This window comes from Danio rerio, chromosome 25 (assembly GCF_052040795.2).
Source record: "Danio rerio strain M-AB ecotype USA chromosome 25, GRCz13ab, whole genome shotgun sequence".
Lineage (NCBI taxonomy): Eukaryota > Metazoa > Chordata > Actinopteri > Cypriniformes > Danionidae > Danio > Danio rerio.
The window spans coordinates 15339859-15361445 of record NC_141045.1 but is presented as its reverse complement, the minus strand read 5'-3'; the positions used below and the strand labels follow the sequence as shown (position 1 = coordinate 15361445).

Sequence of the window (21587 nt, the reverse complement as noted above, 5' to 3'; positions counted from 1 at the left end):
ACAAATGAACAAAAAATAATCATTATAACAAATGTCTAAACAATGATACCATGGACATTAAATTTAAATAATCATCGCAATTTATTATTATAATTATTTACAAAAAGAATCAATAATAATAATTATAACATAGAAAATAATTACGAATGTCAAAAATTCTATGTAGATATTTTGATATTAACTATAAGTTCCACCTATAATAATAATGATTAATAATAATTAATAATAATAATATAATTATTAATAAATTACACATACTTTTAATTATTTATAATATTATTATTAAAATATAATATAATATAATATAATATAATATAATATAATAATAACAATTCATTACAAATGTCAAAAATTCTATGTATATAATTTTATATAAAGAAATGTTTGACTATAATAATAATAATAATAATAAAATAATAATAATAAATAATAAAATAATAATAATAATAATACAAACAATAATAATAATAATAATTTATTATAAATGTCAAAAATTATATGTATATAAATTTAATATTATTAAATGTTCAACTATAAAATAATAATGATAATGATATTAATAATAATAAGACTTATTATTGACATAATTGTTATATTAATACTGAATAATAACATATTTTATTATTTATATTAATAATTATAATGTATTACAAATGTCAAAAATTCAATGTATATATTTTAATATTAACTAAATGTTCCTCCTATGTATTAATTATTATTATTATTATTATTATTATTACTATTATTAATAAATAATAAGACATACTTTGTATTATTTATAATATTTAATAATAATAAAAATATTAATAATTTGTTACAAATGTCAAAAATTCGATGTAAATAATTTTAAATTAAATAAATATTTGACTATGATAATAATTTATATTATTAATATTAATAACAATATTCTATTAAAAACTAATAATACGACATTTTTTTTATTTTTACCCATTTATAATAAAACTAATAATATTAATATTAAATATTATTATTAAATAATACCATACTTTTTATTATTTATAACCATTTATAATTTTAAAAATAACAATTAAATTAATAACATCAATTCATTATAAATGTCAAGCATTCCATATATATATAATTTAATATTAAATAAATGTTCGACAAAAATTATAATAATAATAGTAATAATAATAATAATAATAATAATAATTTATTACAAATGTCAAAAAGTCTATGTATATAATTTAATATTTATGAAATGTATAATTATAATAATAATGATACTTATTATTATTATTATTATTATTATTACTACTACTACTAATAATAATAATAATTATTATTATTATTATTTTTATATTAATATAATAATAATATAATGAATAATAACACATTTCGTTATTTATAACCATTTATAATAATAATAATAATAAACAGTAATAATTATAATAATAATAATATATTACAAATATTCACTGGATATATTTAATTATTTACTAAATATTCCTCCAATAATAATAATGATTATTATTATAATTAGTAGTAGTAGTAGTAGTATTACTGTTAATATTTTTATTATTATTAATAAATAATAATACATATTTTTTATTATTAATAATATTTAATAATTATTATAATTTATTTCAATAGTAAAAATTTAAATAAATACATAATTTATTATCATATAAATGTTTGACTATAATAATAATTATTATTATTATTATCAATGATAATATTATTAATGAATAATAACAAATATTATTATTATCAATAACCATTTATAATAATAATATTAATAATATTAATATTATTTAAAAAAAAAATAATAATGATAATAATTCAAATATGCCTTTTATAATAGGTATAATATTGTAGCATTGTCAAATAATTCCTTATTTATTATTGTATCATTAAAATATTACTAACCATCAACTATATATTTTATTTAAAAAAAAACAACTAATGACCAGGTCCAAAATGAACCAGTCCTAAACTGTACCTTGATCTTCATAGTGCTGGGAGCCAAAGCTGTGATCTCTTTCTGCATCCTGTCACCAATACCAGGGTACATGGTGGTACCACCAGACAAGACGTTGTTAGCATACAGATCCTTACGAATGTCAATGTCACACTTCATAATGCCGTTATAAGTTGTCTCATGAATACCAGCAGACTCCATACCTACAGACAACGACATTTAGAAGAAGAATGAGAGACATGAAACAGTAATCCATTCAAATACATTATACAAGATATAATGTTACTGTAATCCATTGTAGCGCATGCTACATGGCACAGATTTCATTAAACATCCACTAAAGTGTCTTTAACTGCGCAGCTTTGTTCCGTGTCTGACATAATTTCCACTGTAATATAAAGACAGGGTGGGGTATATTGAGTTGCTCATCCTCCTTAAGAAAAATTAGCCAATAGCATTTTGTTTCATTGAGCTGAAGTGTTCGGACATTAACATTAACATGAAACTAGCTTTCATTAACCTCAATTGAAAGCATTTTCACATTGTCCAAAATGCTTTTCTCTATATAGCACATTATGCGCTTCTCACTATATAGAATCGTAATGTATATTGTAATACTATAACAAACTATAAGTGTAACTGCCTTCATTTTAAATCTCCTACAGTAGCTGCCATTTGGGATGCTGACTATGTTTGTATGTGTGAAAATACCAGCCTGATCTCACAAGGAAACAACTATTTTACATTCTCTCAGTTTACTTGTTAATTCGTTCAGTCGTACAAAAATGTACGATTCTAAAAGAAGGCGTGGCACCAATCCCCACCCCTCAACTATCATTGAGGTATGAGCAAATCATACTAAAATGTGTGAATTAGATCAGTGGTTCTCAAAGTGGGGGTCGGGACCCCCCGAGGGGTCGCGGGGCAATGAAGGGGGGGGTCGCCTGGTTATTTCCAAAAATCTATTTATTTTTATTAAACCATAAGAATTAACATATTTTATCCATAACTATACTGAAAATAAAAATAGTCGTTTATAGTTACTATATACTATATAGTTACTATAGTAGCTTATAGTTACTAGTTCTATTGGATTGCGACCCCTGGGGTAATTACATTATATTAAAGGCAGCAATAGCGTCAGATGCATTTTGATTTTATAACATCAGGTTATACTTTCTGGCACATTTAAAGCACTGACACAAATTTAATTGGTGTGTCTGCGTCATTGCATGCAAGGTTTCTGTATTTATAACCACCTCAGAGGATATTGGGGGTCGCAAGTCACTGGCATTGTTATTTTGGGGGTCGCGGGCTGAAAAGTTTGGGAACCCCTGAATTAGATCATACAAATTCATGCAAATTAGCCACTAAATCAAAAGAATACGAATTATGAGATAACTGTTTTTTTTTTTTTTTTTTTTACTGTTAACATGTTTAGATGAACCCTAAAATTAAAATGTAAAATGTTTTTTTTTTTTAGCACAGGTTTGTTATTCTTTAGGTGAACAATTTATTTGTGCAAGTTTATCCACTGATAATAAATGTTTGTTTTAGTAATCTTCAAAGTCTGAATACTTGGATCAAATTTATACAAATCAATTAATACGACTTAGCGGCAAAATCAAAAAGTTACAAGTTAGCATGAGATAGCATTGTACATACTATGTTAACGTTTATTATTTTCTTACTGTTTAGGTGAACCCTCAGAGTGAATACTTGGTTACATGATGTGACTGAATGACCAATTTTAGCAGCGGCTTATAAGGGCGGAGCATTTCAGAAACTACAGAGCATTTGATGGACAGATGTGAATCTTAAGTGCAAAGTCAAAACAGTTCTTGATTTTTATTTACATTTCGATTGTGCATCTCTTCTAAATGAGAATTTTGTTTGGTTTTGGAACACACTAGCTTAAAGATAACCTTATAGTTATTGAAAATTAAAATGTACAATGTTTATTTTGTTAGCGCACACTGCTGTTCTTTAGGTGAAAAGTAAATTTGTGCAAGTTTATCCACTAAGAAAAAATCTTCAAAGTCTGACCATTTGCTTCAAATTCATAGGAATTCATACGAATTAATTCATACGACTTAGCGACAAAATCAAAATGATATGAGTTAGCATGAGATAACATTTGAAATACTGTGTTAATGTTTATTATTTTCTTACTGTTTAGGTCAGGGGTGTCCAAACTCGGTCCTGGAGGGCCGGTGTCCTGGCGAGTTTATCTCCAGCTTGCTTCTACACACCTGCCAGGAAGTTTCTCATATATCTAGTAAGAGCTTGATTATCTGGTTCAGGTGTGTTTGATTAGGGTTGGAGCTAAACTCTCCAGGAAACCGGCCCTTTAGAACCGAGTTTGGACACCACGGGTTTAGGTGAACCCTCAGAGTAAATGCTCGGTTAAATGATGTGACTGAATTATTCATTTCAACAGCGCCTATTAGAGGCGGAGCATTTCAGATACTAGACAGCATTGGATTGGACAGAAGATCTGAAACAGTTCTTGATTCTTATTTGCAGAAACAGGAGATTTACAATTTGAATGTGCATCTACTCTAAATGAGAATCTTGTTTGTTTTTAAAGCACACTAGCTTAAAGATTACCTTAAAGTTTGCGTAAAATTAAAACTTACAATATCTATTTTGCTAGCACACATTGCTGTTTTTTAGGTGAACAACTATTCGTGTAATCCACTGAGAATTTTTGTTTTGGTAATCTTTGATCAAAGTCTAATCATTTGCCTCTGCGTTTGAAATGGCGGCTCTTCTATGATGACATCAGTTTGATGGCTTCAGCCGCAATATTCCTAACCACGTCCCTCATACTGTTAGTTTGCTAAGAGGTTAAGATGCACAAAAGGACCACCCCCCCCCCACTAACATTTTGTTACAGTTGAAAGTACATCGACACACTAGTGTTGTCATGATACCGGAATTTGATACCAATCGGTACAGAAATTTCTAAAACGTCTATTTCCTGCTAACATTTGAGCACTGTTGAGCGCGTTCTTAAACAGCGCTGAGTTGCCGTTGTGTTCACGTGCTCAACATAAATGACTGTGATTGGCCGTGAAGGTCATCAGTTCACCGAACTCACCGCTGTTTACTGAGTGTAACTACAGATACAGGGACACTGTAGCGTTTTAAAGCTGTAAAGATCAACCGATTCATATATCAGTATGTCAGCTTATAAACAAACCAGCTGATCATTGCAGCTTTAAAATGCTCCAGTGACTGTATATCTGCGTTTACAGATGTTATGCATGTTAGCCCGAAATGGAGGTCTTTAAATTTTAACCACGAAATTAGTATCGAATTTCAGTGTTGTAAAAACACTACAACATACTAAAATATAATTCTCAGCAACTTTCGATTCACGCTTACTTTAAGACTAGCATATTGATGCTAACCCCCCAAAAAACTTTCAATTTGATTTCATGTGGACTTTAAGAGAAGAATTGCCAGTTAGCCATTGTGCTATCAGCTCTATCGGATGAAGAAACAGTGATTGATGTACAATGTCAAGACTAAGAGGCCTGTACACCATAAATAGCCCCTCAGCCTCTGGCCATTTACTGAAACACTCCTAATTAGTTCCTGACAAAAGGTGATCCGTCACCGTGTCACCTCTCGAAAAGTGCACTGTAATGGTCAAAATCTCGCCTGAAAGATGCAGTGCTTTGAATCTTTCTCAGTGGGAAGCTTGACCGCTTGCTGTGCCCGTGGATGTTGGGTTTAATTGTGTTGCTGAGCATGGGCCCATGTGCAAATGATTGAGAATTATTAATAATATGAATTTTTCATCAATGAGGATCGAGGCTTGGCATTGGCTCAAAAGGGAGAATGTATTTTAAGTGTGGGCTCCACATTTCAGCGTAGAGCCTAGGATTTTATGAATAATTGATAAAAAACAAGGCATAATGTAGGGATATTCAAAGCACTTCTGTCATTATGAAGATTCAGATCTGTAAAGGAATGTGCATGATACTGTGGAAGCACTATAGGAAGATATGCACAATTGTTTTTTGCAAGCTTGTTTTCTTAGAAACTATATGATAATGGCATTAAAAATAATTATTTATTAGAATAAATAATTTAAAAAATTGTTTGTAGGTGAAAAAAGTCCATTAATGTTTGCACAAAGCTTTGTTTTACATATATTTGAAAATAGAAAAAAAAAAAAAAAAAAAATATATATATATATATATATATATATATATATATATATATATATATTTATATATACATATAGTATGGGGGGAAGGAGAGGGTTTAAGTTGTGGTAATACTACCATTTTTATATGTCATTTTAACAATAAGATTTAAAAAAATAAATAAACAGGATAATTATTATTTCACAACAGGAAATTGATTATTATTATTCAATTTAGATGATAAAAGTTTGTAGAAATAAATGTTAATGTATGAATCAATAAATATCAAGAAATAGTGTGTGTACAAATCTTTAAAAAAAATAAACTATAATCATATAAAATCATTTAGATACAATCAATTGAATATATTACGAATAACTATTATATAAAAATAAAATAAAACAAAACTACATTATAAATGATAAAAAATCCGTATTCTCTATAATAATTTCTATACTTCTAATCTTTTTTAAATAGTTTATATCTTTTCAAATTCAAATTACTCATAAAATGAAAGTTTTTAATTTACAAATAAATCTTAAAACAAAATTGAGTTCTAATACTTATTAAGTTTGATGCAAGATTTTAGAAATCTAGTCGGGAAATCCATTCTAAAACAGTTGCATTGTAGGCTAATGATGATCCTACTAATGAATTCTTATTCTGGCAGTATAATTGACCACAAGTAGAAAGCATTCATTACCAAGAAGTGTAAATATGAAGCGGTGAATAGATTATGCATATTCAAATGAACCAGTGAGAAACTGACCGATGAAGGAGGGCTGGAAGAGGGTCTCAGGGCAGCGGAACCTCTCGTTACCGATGGTGATCACCTGACCGTCGGGCAACTCGTAGGACTTTTCCAGAGAGGAAGAGGAGGCGGCGGTGGCCATTTCATTCTCGAAATCTAGAGCCACGTAGCACAGCTTCTCCTTAATATCACGAACAATCTCCCTCTCGGCTGTAAAAACGAGTTAGAAAGCTATTAATCCCTAATTATGTGCCCAATTTTTTTCACAGAATATACTGACAGCCGACAGGTGGTGCTGTTTAGTCTATTTAATGTGGGGGGGGGGGGGGGGGGGGGGATAATGAGAGGGGTGTTTAATATTAATGAATAAAATGTAAAAATGTTTTAATTATTTTAAAATGGGTACAATGAGATGCCATTATTATCACAGTTCGTACATTAAATATTACAAGCCAACTTATTAGAAATAATGGTCTACTTTAAGCAGAACACAAATAACTTGATAAATAAGCTTATTCAATTCACATACTGCATCTCTTTGGACTGTGAGGGAAACCAGAGCACCCAGAGGAAACCCACGTGAACATGGGGAGAACATGCAAACTCCAAACACCAACTTGCCCAGCCGAGGCTAGAACTAGCAACCTACTTGCTGTGCGGCGACAGTGCTAACCACTAAGCCACCGTGTCGCCCCTGCTAAAGATAACGTTATATTTAAATATACTAAAAGGAACATTGTTTTAATAACAAATAGATATAACTCACAAAGCCAAACATACTTAATATTTGGAAGTAATTTCTTTCTTTTTTTTCCCAAAACAGGAAGTGCAACCCATAATTTGTAACACAGCAATCACTTCAGGAAAAAACGTGGGTATAAAGCATTAAACTTACTGTATAAAATTCGCAATCTACTAAATTAACTGTCAAAGATAAATTACCAGTAGTGACGAATGAGTAGCCTCTCTCAGTCAGGATTTTCATCAGGTAGTCAGTGAGGTCTCTGCCGGCCAAATCCAGTCTCATGATAGCATGTGGAAGGGCATAACCCTCATATACGGGCACATTGTGGGTCACGCCATCACCAGCGTCCAGCACGATACCTAGAGCAAATCATAAATGCATGAAAAACGTTCAAAAACAGACAAAAACATGCAAGTCGGTGTGGGCAATGCTAACCTGTGGTACGGCCAGAAGCGTACAGTGACAGCACAGCCTGGATGGCAACATACATAGCTGGAACGTTGAAGGTTTCAAACATGATCTGCAATACAGTGAATATATGTTTTTTTTTTTTTTTAATATTTTATTTAAAGCTTTTCACATTTTAAAGAACAAACCCCAAATCCCTCCCATGCCAGCAAATAATAATAAAGAAACATATTTGAAATGTAGATACATATGCACATGTACATCCACAACTGTACAGATACCTAATCATATTCCTCTAAAATCTATACCTGCACATATCCACAAGTTCAGTCAAATGTGAATATATGTTTAACATTGATGAAATATCGTGATTTGAAAGATGTTATGAAGACTTGCCTGGGTCATCTTCTCTCTGTTAGCTTTGGGATTTAGAGGAGCTTCAGTAAGGAGGACTGGATGTTCCTCAGGGGCCACACGGAGCTCATTGTAGAAGGTGTGATGCCAGATCTGGGTAAATAATATTGGATTTTTTCAGTACAGCATAGAGTTTTAGCTTGCAATAATGTTGTATTGCTGCCACTTTGTATTATAAAGTTTGCCCATGTCTCTACTGTCACGCAGTGTGTAGTTAGGAAAAGTGTTTGATTTTTTTCTGCTGTTTCCAAAAATTATGGCATGTGGTTTGTGCCAAAAAATGGGTTGGTTTTATTTGTTTGTACATGTTGTCATGTGTTTGCATGATGTTTGTACATCATTTTATTTATGTCATCTTGTTTTGTTGTTTACGGCATTCAGTTTGTGCCAAGATGCCGTTTGTAAGAAACCATTTTATACCTTAACCCCAAACCTATCAATGCTTTGCACTATATATTTGTCTGTTTACAGCGTATATGAGATACATTTGTATATATTGATGAGTATGGTCCTTTTTGACATTTTGTACTATTTTTAAGTAGCTTTTTCAAAAATTATGGAGATTGCTTTGTGACAAAAAAGTGTTGACTGTGTTTGTACTATATATTCTCCATGTTTACAGCTCTTTGTGTAGCCTAATAATTGAGATATGTTTGTTTGTGTTTCATCTTTTTCTGTCTTATAAGTAAAAATATTTCCGTGATAATTTAAAAAAATATATATATATGTATATATATATGGGGTTCCAATTGTGCCAAAAAAAGAGAGAATTGACTGCTTTGTATAATATGCTTATCTAGGTCTCTGTTGTTGTTTGTTGATTTTACTCAGGCTCTGATTTCTGTTCTGGAGGTAAACAATTAAAATGTTTTGTGTATAGAAATTTAAAGAACACTTTACAATATGGTTCCATTATTTAAATGTATAAGTTAACATCAATATTTGAATGCATATTTAATGAAAATAAAAATGAATATTTCTGAAGCACTTATTAGTCTTAATAAATGTTAATTTCAGCCTTCATTTACACATTATTGATATCTAAATGTGTAAATTTAAATATTGTTATTTAATTATTATTTAATTGACCTGATCTAACCTGAAGTAAAAATAAAGAGTTGCATATTTATTAACAACCATTGACAAAAGACTATTATATGTTCGTGGTTTGCTGGTAAATATATTATCTAAAATCAAATAATAAGATGTCAGTGGTTCAATTTTTAAATGAAAAATGTGTCTATTGAAGTCTATATTATGTCAAAAAGCTAAGATTTCAGGAACTGTAGATGAACACAGAATGGATTTTAAAAAGTAAATGTCTGCAATATGCCTACCAGAACTTAAAAATAATGTAATTGTTTGTTTTTGGCACAAATGAAATTCCATAAAAATCATGTGAAACCAGCCACTTACAAGGAAGTTCAACTATTTTAAGCATTGTCTGAAAAGAGTCTAATTTGTATAATATTCATAGGATTTCATTCATATGAAAATCTTGAGGCCTCCAAACCCCACCCCTAAACCTACCCCTCATTGGAGGATGAGTAAATTATACCAAAATGTATGAATGAGATTGTACAAATGAATATGAATTAGCCACTAAATCAAAAAGTTGCAACCCCCTCTAATTTCAGTTGTTTACTCAAATTTGCCACACCGATCAACAGAAAGCAGCTTAGTTTGCAGGTGACTACTACTGTATGTGAGCAGTGCTTTATACATCGCTTCTACCTTCTCCATGTCGTCCCAGTTGGTGATGATGCCATGCTCAATGGGGTATTTGAGGGTGAGGATGCCTCTCTTGCTCTGGGCCTCGTCTCCTACATAGCTGTCTTTCTGACCCATACCCACCATCACACCCTATTGGAAAGATCATAATTAAACCTGTCAGTCACAATCCATGCATTTAAGATGACCTTTTCTCCATGACTTAAAAACTGCCAATACATTTGATTCCAATACTATGGAATTTAAGGTGCTTACTAGGGCCAAACCTGCTGTTGTACAGCACACATGAAGAGTTTATTTGCAAAACAGACTCGTATATCATGTTTTCATTTTAAAACATGATAGTCATAAAATCATTATGGTTACTTTATTTTAAGGTACATAAGATTAATTAATTAATTAATTCATTCATACATTCATTCATCATAATAATGTCTTGCCAATATACCCAGATTTATCGACTTGGAGGACGCGACGGCAGCTATATTGCGCCAGACTACACACCAGCTGATTGGTGGAGAGGAGACAGAGCGATAAAGCCAATTATGATATGGGGATGGTTAGGAAGCCATGATGGACAGTGGGCAAATTTGGCCAGGATGTCAGGGCTAAACCCCTACTTTTTTCGAAGGACATCCTTGGATTTTTAACGACTAATTAAGTCAGGACCTCGGTTTAACATCTTATTCAAAAGTATAGAGGCCCCATCACTATACTGGGGTGTTAGGACCCATACAGACCACAGGTTGAGCGCCCCCTTCTGGCCTAACTAACACCACTTCCGGCAGCTATGTGGTCTACTATCCAGGTACTGAGTAGGTCACCAGGCTTGAGTGGGTGACCATGGGAGATGTGCAGAGAGCTATAGCTACTGGCAAAACTTAGACGTTTGCTTAAAAGTTACTTAGACGTTTTTAAATTAAAAAAATCTCACAAAAGTAAATTTTCTTTATTAACATATCATTTTAATTTTCTTTAGGCATTTTAAATACGTAAACTATATCTTTTAACGTATAACTGACACTCTTTTCTGCCTTTTTTCAATTTTTTTATTCCTTTTTCTGTCTTGTTGATGCATTTGAAATTCTTTTTCAATGCACTGAAAACAAAATTCATTGGATTTACTAAATATTTTTAACATAAGTGGTTGCAAAAAATTTTATGGGCTGAAATTGAACAAAAAATGAATTTTAGTAATATTCAACTTAATTTGTTTGTTTGAATTCAGTCTATATAAATTGTTTGCAACCAATTGCCTTAAAAAATGTAGTAAATCTAAAGAACCATTTATTTCAGTGTGCTATACAATGACCTGTATCCAAATGACCTTCTAGCCAATCAGAATCAAGAATCTAACAGACTTAAAAAAAAAATAGAAAAATAGGATATGGCATTACTCAATTTTTTGGTGACAAAAATAGTTTTTCCAATGCTAAACATCCACTTCCAATTTCCCATTCCATTAGTGATATTAACGCATGGTGTTAGCATTACCCTTCCAGGTCAAAGGTCAAAGTGTAAGAACTCTTGACTTAAAAGATGCTTTACTGATTGGATGTAAATAAGACTAAGCTCCAGATGGCGTAAACCAACGTATGGCGTCTCACCTGATGGCGTGGTCGGCCCACAATGGAGGGAAACACGGCTCTGGGAGCATCATCCCCAGCAAAGCCGGCCTTCACCAGACCTGAGCCATTGTCACACACCAGAGCGGTGGTCTCTTCCTCGTCGCACATGTTTGCTTAGACAGCTGAAACACACACACACATACACATACACATCCATTAAATTCACATTACATTACATTCATGTAGCACTTGAAGCTGAATGTAAGTGATTCATCTACTGGGCTTCAAAAATAAGGAGGTTTGTGTAGTGTCCTCTTTATGGGAGGCTGGCAGTGTGCTATAAATAATACATAGCTGAGCATAAAAAGCTTGTAATATTTTTATGGTGCTGCGTGTGTATTTGAAGTTGTTACAAATAAGCAGAATACGAGCATTTCTGTTGGTCCACTGTGCATATGAACTAAAGTAATGAATTATTAAAGGGATAATTCATTCAGAAATTCCGAAGCTGGTTGAAGCTATTTCATCAGGGTACCAGGAAAGATGGGGTTTAGGAGCAGTGCAATTTATAAATCACAGATTTTTAATATACACTAATGCTCAGTGTGATGTCTTTTATATCTCTCAAGGCTGTGTTTATAATATATAAAAGTATAAATTACAGTGGAATTACAGACATATATTGCAAAATAAAAGAAAGTTTTGCAAACAAAAAAAAAGTATTGAGCAAAATAAAAAAATGCAAATCTTCAAGAATCGCAAAACGAAAATAATTTTTTGAGAAATAAAAATGAATTTTGCTAACAAAATTAAAGAACTGCAAAGGGAAGATTAATTTTTGAGAAATAAAAAGGAAATTTGCAAACAAAACCAGAACTGCAAATAAAAATTTATAAAAATATTTGCAATTTAAAAAGAAAAAACTATATATATATGCATATTTGCAAAATATTTTTCTTTCATTGCCTTTATAAAACCCGTCCAGTCAATTGCAATGCTCATTTTGATTTCAACCGTGAGTTTGGAATGTTATTTTTACTTTGCACTTTGCACATTTTTTTTACGAGTTTCACTTTGTGGCCCTGATTTGATGAGGGGGTGGAGTCAAGGAAACTTTGGTCTTTATGCCATATTTATTTCTCAAAACTTAATTTTCCTTTTACAGTTCTTTATTTTTTTTTTAGCAAAATTAATTTTTATTTAAAAAAAATAAATTTTCGCTTTGCAATTTTTGGAGATTTTCACTTGTTTATTTATTTTTTGCTTAATAAAAAACATTTTAAAGCTTTTATTTTGAAAGTATACAGTTGAAGTCAGAATTATTAGCCCCACTGAAGTATTAGCCCGCTTAAATTATTAGCCCGCATATTTATTTTGATCACCCCAATTTCTGTTTAACGGAGAGCAGATTTTTTTTTACGCATTTCTAAACATAATACTTTTAATAACTTATCTCTAATAACTGATTTATTTTATCTTTGTTGTGGTGACAGTAAATAATATTTTACTAGATATTGTTCAAGACACTTCTATTCAGCTTAAAGTGACATTTAAAGCCTTAACTAAATTAATTAGGTTAACTAGGCAGGTTAGGGTAATAGGGTATATGCTGAGCTAGTGCTGTTCCCATGCTGATACACTTCCGGTGACCTGTTATTGTGAACTTTTTCTCATTTTATACTGTTCGTTATACAGCATCGATGTTGTAATGTCATTAAAATACATTCAGTTAAATAAACTTTAGCATTTATTTAGTTGCTCAGGCGTAAAACGAGACAAAAAGCTGTTTACTCACACGCACCGTCAGAATCGGCAGGCTAACGCAGAAGCTCCATTGAATATACTGGGGTAAAATAAATGCTCATATAATAAAGATATGGTGGGGGAAATGTAATTTAATGCAGTGCTTCTTGTACAAACTGAGACCCACTTTAATTCGGATATAACTCAGCTAGTGGAGATTGCTGATTTTTAAAGAAAACAGACCTTAAACGCACTGGATTTTGCATTGGCATTCAATTCGCCGGAAGCGCTCAACCCAGGTTAATGGCAAATTAAAAGTCCTATTAGCATGCTTCGGCATATACCCCATTAGGGAAGTTATTGTATAACGATGGTTTGTTCTGTAGACTATCGAAAAATAGGGGGCTAATAATTTGGATATTATATTAAAAATTTAAAACTGCTTTTGTTCAAGCCAAAATAAAACAAATAAAACTTTCTCCAGAAGAAAAAAATATTATCAGACATACTGTGAATATGTCCTTGCTCTGTTAAACATAATTTGGGAAATATTTAAAAAAGAAAAACAGTTTCAAAGGGGTTTAATAATTCTAATTTCAACTGTATATGGCCCTATATTGACTCCATAGTTATTAGAATTACGCAATTTCCTTAATATTTTTCAGCCAACTTGTTTACTTTTATTACCTTTAAAGTGAACTAATGAGTTTTTATTTAGTATTCTTCATATGTAATAGACCCTTTTTATATTTCCGGGTTTCTCAGTAGCGGAAGTCGTCATAGTTGGGAAAACTTAGAGCAAAGTGAATGGGAGTGTAAAACAAATGTTTTTTCACAATCCAATTTCCTCAAATAATAATAAAAAAAATCCTCAATGATGTTCAGAAAAAGGAAAAAAATTGTGTCAGACGGCAGCCAGACAGATGATCGTCAAATTTACTGTCCTGTCCCATAGACGCCACATTAGAAACGCCTTGCACAATCGGTAAGTAGCGTTTTGTAATTTGAAGCAAAGATGATATAATACATTCATAAATGCGTATAAATGTTCATACTTTAATATCAACGTTATAGATCTCACTTTATATTAAATGTCTGAAACTACTATAAAAGCAGTGAAATCTAATATTTAATACAAAATAGTTTTTGTATAAATGCACATTTCTGCATTTATTGTACAATTTATAACTTGCAGCCTTAAAAAAAAAAGCATTATTTACAAGTAACATTGCATTGCACTTATATTACATAACACAGAATGACTTCAACTTATTTACATAATCTGTCTCCTTTAACCAGTCTACCCATACCTCTATACCCATTGTTTTAAAGTACTGTACATGTACTTACAGGATAAACAATTATACACATAATTCATGACAACATATGTTGTTATGTTCATTATAAATAGTTTAGCTCAGTTAATAATGTTTAAACCTACTTTTTAAAAAGTTATATAAGCTGTTTAAAGTCAGTTTAATGTAAAGGGAATGTTCAAATGACTCATGTTAAATTTATTCCGCACTTAAAATGATATTCAGTTTAGTTTAAAGTAATAGTTCTCCCAAAAATTGAAATTCTACCATCATTTACTCACCCTTTACTTGTTTTAAACCTTAAGTTCGTTTCTTTTGGTAAAAACAAAATAGGATATTTTGAAAAATTGTGGAAACCTTTGACCATTGACTTCCTTAGTATTTGTTTTTCCTACTGCGTAAGTCAATAGTTACAGGTTTTCAACTTTCTTTAAAATATCTTCTTCTGTGTTCAACAAAGGAAAGAAACTTAAAAAGGTGTGGAGCCACTTGAGGGTGAAAAATATAGTGAGTAAATTTTCATTTTTGGGTGAACTGTCCCTTTCATTTGATTCAACTATAAATGTAAGGCATGTAATATTTGACATGTCGTAAATAAATTCCTTAAGCAGATTTCCAATGTTCAGCTGAACTAAGAAAAAAAAACTATCATCTGATGTCCAGTGAAAAGTAGACTCACCCGGGAGAGCTTGAAACAAGAGGCCTGGAAAACTTGCTCCCTCAAGAGCGGTTGAAAACTAAGAGAGTGAGCGGTCAGTTCACCTGCTCCCCTATTTATACAGGAGCCGCTTGACCAGCACTTGAAAACCTTAAGCCTTTTTAGGACACATTACGACCCCAGCATCACACAAAGGTGGGCCGTACCATTTGAAGACGGATGTCACAATGGAGACTGTCGACAACGCACAGTTGCATTTAATATTAGAAGGTAATTTATGGCGCTCGGGACTATTGTTGGAAAGAGAGGCGGCCAGTTCAACTGGGAGAGAATGGCATCCCAGCAGGCCGATATAAATAAGAAGCCGTGCATTGGTCATAATGGACGGATGGCCATTTGTCTGTTATCTGTCAGTTGTGAGGAACTTCTAGCTGGCCTTCAAAGGAAATCCACATTGCCGCCTCATATGGGTGTGGACGTTACACCAGGAGCACAAGCCTAACCAAATGAGGCATGATTTTCGACTCAAAAGTAAAGCATGGCCTCTAGGAAACTGACAGCGGTGCCATTTTTGTGGTTGTCTGAGTGGGTGGGCCAACAATTACGAGCGATTTGATTGCATAGTGTCGAGGGAACGGCATTGTGCTGTTGACTTTGACACGTGGCGCATTTTACGAGGGAATTTTTAACGCTGTCTTTTGTGTTGTGAGGACTCTTGGACATGTTTGATAAACTGTTAACGTGTAATTAGTACGGCTTGAAAATTAAGTCGTTTTAAGTGTAGTAGAGTGATTATGGCCTGTCCCACTTCTGAGGTCTCAACCTTCTTGACTTTCTAATAAGTCGAGTCTTACAACAACAACAACATTTGAGGTTTGGTTTATTGGGGTCAAACGTATGTCTGTTAACGTTTGTTAATTCTTAACTATAGATTAAAACCAGCTAATAGAAATAATTTTGTGCAAGTCTAAGAGTTTTTTGTTTAAAAGGGAAACTATTGATTTTTTTCTAAAGAAATTATGTATTTACAATATGTAGTTATTTACTTAGTTTAATAATTGTACAATATTTAGTAGATTTTTACCCTTTTGCATTTATTATTAAGTAAAACTATTAAAAACGTTTTCCTATAGTTGGAATATTTGGAATAAGTATATTTATATACTTGCTTACTTTCATAATGTCCCATATTTAGTAGATTTTATACCAGGGGTGCACAAACTTGTTCCTGTAGAGTTTAGCTTCAAAATTAAACACACTTGAACCATCTAATTGAGGTCTTTCTAGGTATACTGTACTAGAAACTTTCTGGCAGGTGTGTTGAAGCAAGTTGAAGCTAAACTCTCCAGGACACCAGCCATCCAGGAGAGAGTTTGAGCACCTGCTTTGTACCCTTTTACTTTTTAAATAGGCTCGTTTTACAACTTTCCTATAGAGCTAAAGAGTTGAGTTTAATTCTGAATCCATTCAGCCGATCTCCAGGTTTGATAGATGTACTTTTAGCTTTGCTTAGCATAGATCATTGAATCAGATTAGACCTTTAGCATCTCACTTAAAAATAAACAAGGAGTTTTATCAATTTTGTGGCCGGTGTTCTGTTGATTGGTCCTACCTTGCCAGATTGACCTACCTCTCAATCAAAAAGGTACAGGCCCATTGCCAGCCTGGTGAAAGTGGTGGTTCTTTTTTTCTCCAAAAGTGGACTTTTTTGTGGCTTTTTTGTGGTCCTCATTTAGGCTACAATTTAATTGTAAGATTTAAATACTGCATTTTAGTGACATTTTAAGTAATATTTTAGCTGAAATAGATTGTCGGATAGTCATCATAACCAAAAAAAGTACATTTGAAAATTCATGGATAACAACAGTAGCCAAAATAGTATTCAAATTAATTTTAATATCGGTCGCTTTTGGTGCTTCACACATTTTTATTGGTAATTTTTGTTACAAGATTTAGAATAAAGTAACTTGTGCAATATTTTCTTAATTTAAAAACAATACAGTAGCGAAAGATGACTCCACTTCATCAGATTGTATGTTTTCTTGCACAGCTGGATGTTGGACTCATGAAAAATAATTGTTAGCATTAGCCAAAACTGATTAGCTGTAGTCACATCAAAGCGACAGCCGATAGAGGATTCCGCTTGGTCTTAAAACGATGGGTTATTTTCTCTATTTATGATGGTAAAGGACAAAATAATATTTTTGTGCCTGCTGCAAACATTAAATAGCAGCAATGCTCCTTGATTATTATGTCGGAATGTGAATATAGCTAATACTTTATCAGCCTCAAAAATAGAAACTTTACATTTTCTGTTGGTTTTAGTACATGATGTAACCATAGAGTCCAGCTTTAAATAGCAAAATTATTCAATAATTTTTATATTAATCCGCTTCAAGGATCTGGAGATCAACTGAATGGATTCAAAACTGGTAAAACTTGTTGTAAAAGTTGTAAAATTAGCATTTTTTTAAAGCAAAAAGTGTGTTCCTTTTAATAAAACTATTAAATACTTTTTCAATAATTGAAATTTTGTTTAAATAAAATAAAAATAAAATAAATATATAAAACAATATTTGTGACAAGCATAACCTCTACCTCTCTTAAAAGGAACCTACTCTGCCCCTTTTTTTTCAAGACATAATATAAGTCTCTGATGCCCCTATCAGGGATTCTCAACCTTTTTCAATTTGGGGCCCACCTCCTTCGAAAACTTTCTGAAGGCGCATGTCTGACATTTTTTCTCAAACTTTGCAGAGATAAGCTTATTTTAAACCTTTATTTTTTAGCATATATATATATATATATATATATATATATATATATATATATATATATATATATGTATTTTCATTTTTTATTTCATTTTCATTTGCCCAGGTGGGCCCCAGATGAGCAATCCCAGGTGAGTCCCACATGGACAAATGAAAATAAAATAAAAAATGGAAATACATATGTACCCACCTGGGATTGCCCATGTGGGAATTCCAGAAACCTACTTGTGACCCTCATAAGCAACCTATATAGGATTTTTGTTTGTCCATGTCTAACATTTTTAATTGCGATGCTTATACTGATTTCATGGCTGCCTTTCACTCAGGACTGTTTATGTTAATGAGGGAGACATCATCATTAATGAGCGGGGTTTTCCCCTCTGATGACATGAACAAAGAGAGAATGTCAATTTAAATATTTCTGCAGACTGTTTTTATCAAGTGTGATTCTAAAAAATATAATTTATTTATCTTTACCATTAGAGGCTGGCTATATTAACACACTGCTGCCGCATAACTGTATTTAAACCATTTATAAAAGAATTTTTTGCATAATAGGTCACTTTTAACAAAGATATCCAGAAAAATGATCAGTTTTGCCTAATATTAAATTTACGCGTATTGCTAGTTATTTAAATAGAAATTAGCGACAGCTGTTTAACACTACAGATGAATCTCCTTAATATGAATGAGTGTTGAATACTGCAACATCATATCTTCTATGTCAAAAGGGCCGTCACTTGAGATAATAACAACAGTCAATCACACTGAATCCTAAGGTCAAATGTTAGTCAAAGTTTTGAGTGTGAAGGGCAGCTGGCCATTTGCATTTTTCAGTTCACAGAGAGATAATCCACAGTCTCTGAGCTCTGGGTCTCCAGAGGCCTGAAGCCTGGCATTGAGTCAGCTGGAGACCACACACTAACACACACTAACACACAGATACACACACACTTTCACAGTAGCACCACTCTGACACCTGGCATTACATTCACATTCACACGCTGACAGACTGACAGACACTTACTTACACACACACACACACACACACACACACACAAACACACACACACACACACAAACGTACATGCACAGGCACTCATATACACATACGCATACACAGACTTTATCACACATTCGCACACTTTCAACCACATGCACACAAACTCGCATGCAAACACAATTTCAAACACACATATGCTACACTCCCATAGTGTACACGCACACTCACACACCCTTTCACAAATGTTCACAAAAACACACACACTCAACTACACAACTACGTTCACAAAAACACACACACTTAACTATACATGCACATTTTCACACACAGACACACTGATACTCGTATTCATACTCACATGCTCACATTCACTTTCACACACGCATGCACATACACACGTACCACACTTTCACATAATGTACATGCAGATGCACACACACACACACTCAGGCATACATGTTCATACACACATACTGTATGCACAAACTCACTTGCGCACACACACACACACACAGAGTGATACTTATGCTCACATGCACACAAACACAGCCTACCGAACATGCAGATGCACACACACTCAGGCACACACACATTCAAACACAAACTCACATGCAGGCACACAAACACGTACTACACTCACGCACACACACACACACACACACACACACACACACACACACACACACACAGGCACACACTGACTTGCATGTGAACCATTTCAGACACAAGCAAACACAGTCTCATATACACATGTGCTCATACACACACATGCACGTTCAATCACACATACAGGGGCGGACTGGCCACAGGGAGCACTGGGACATTTCCCGGTGGCCTGCCTGACGGTCTATCTGTCTGGCATCCCATCGTGATTCTGGCCTGCTGTCTACCCACCCACCTCGCACTTTTCATAGACATCGCGCTTCTCCCCCCACTTTCATAAACATCAATTTTCATATCTGCTGGTATCTGTTATTATTTTGTCTTATGTACTGTTACACCGCCAACTTTTTTTTTTACACATCGGATGCCCTTCTAGCTGCAACCCAGTACTGGGAAACCCGAACTAGCGACCATCTTGCTGTGCCTCACAGTCTCCTTTTTTAAATATACTGTAAATAGGATATTGTTTTACAAACTGCAAATGTCGTCATTAAAGATAGACTCGAACTTGCAGACTGAACTATGCATTTACACGTCGACTGACTTCAGTGTGTGCTTATAATATATATACATAATAGTATAGTACAGAGTACAGTATAGTACATAATATTTAGCCCTCTGCTGTTTAAATGGGGTAAAACAGTACTCATTTGCTTATTCTGTACAGTTTTATGTAAACACAGTACAAGACAGAGTCAGTATAAGGCTATTCTAAATACGGGAACGTTCCGCATCTAAGATCTACAGCAGAAAAATTAATAAATTAATACAAAAAAAAAACACTGCAGGATTGCATGTAGGATTGCATGAAATATACAATAAATAAAATAATTTAGGTCAGCGTGAACCGAAGGTTGATCAGACTTTTATTTCAGTATGTTGGAGTAGTGTGGTAAAGTCTAGATCGGACACGCGGCCGGCCGGAAGTGTGATATGCACATCAATATAGCATCATTTTTAGAGACACTGTATAACAATAATTCATATTTTTACAGTACTGTGACAGTTGGATTTTAGGGTTGGGGTGGGGCTGGGTGTTAAAAAATACAATTTGTTGGGTAATTTAGTGCTGTCGCCTCACAGCAAGAAGGTCGCTGGTTCGAACCTCGGCTCAGTTGGCATTTCTGTGTGGAGTTTGCATGTTCTCCCTGCCTTCGCGTGGGTTTCCTCCGGGTGCTCCGGTTTCCCCCACAGTTCAAAGACATGCGGTACAGGTGAATTGGGTAGACTAAATTGTCCATAGTGTATGAGTGTGTGTGTGAATGTGTGTGTGGATGTTTCCCAGAGATGGGTTGTGGCTGGAAGGGCATCTGCTGCGTAAAAACTTGCTGGATAAGTTGGCGGTTCATTCCGTTGTGGCGACCTCGGATTAATAAAGGGACTAAGCCGACAAGAAAATGAATGAATGAATGAATTTAAAAGATAGCAGAAATAATACTCAGTACAACTACTGTTTTTACATTACTGTGACGGTTGGGTTTAGACTTGAGGTGGAGGTAGACATTAATAAAATACAATAAATAGAAAATTTAATAAATAATATAAGTAATTCTCGTAAACTTCTGGCCACAATCGTATCCGATCTATCAACAACCGAGTAGGCTCTGACTGTGGACTGCAAGACAGGTGCTTAACATGACTGGGCATAACTTGCATACGTTAGAGGTGTAACTTAAAGATATGGAGACCCACATGTCAAACTAATGTACAC

At 33.1% G+C, this 21587-nt stretch overlaps 1 protein-coding gene across 4 annotated transcripts in view; it reads right to left on the bottom strand.

Annotated features, from left to right (window-relative positions):
* The window catches only part of acte1 (actin, epsilon 1), a 38161-nt gene that overhangs the window by 353 nt on the left and 16221 nt on the right, over positions 1-21587 (bottom strand). Inside the window, exons 1-8 of one of the 4 annotated variants that reach the window (XM_087310628.1) lie at positions 15458-15525; positions 11759-11901; positions 10155-10283; positions 8353-8513; positions 8034-8138; positions 7796-7957; positions 6872-7063; positions 1964-2145 (exon numbers count right to left, since the gene is read on the bottom strand). In XM_087310628.1, coding sequence (XP_087166754.1) covers positions 1964-2145; positions 6872-7063; positions 7796-7957; positions 8034-8115 — 618 coding nt within the window. In that variant the 5' untranslated portion in view covers positions 8116-8138; positions 8353-8513; positions 10155-10283; positions 11759-11901; positions 15458-15525. Of the gene's footprint in view, positions 1-1963; positions 2146-6871; positions 7064-7795; positions 7958-8033; positions 8139-8352; positions 8514-10154; positions 10284-11758; positions 11902-15457; positions 15526-21587 lie in introns of those variants that run through there. The other 3 variants (NM_001002074.2, XM_087310627.1, XM_087310629.1) reach the window with 3 other exon arrangements.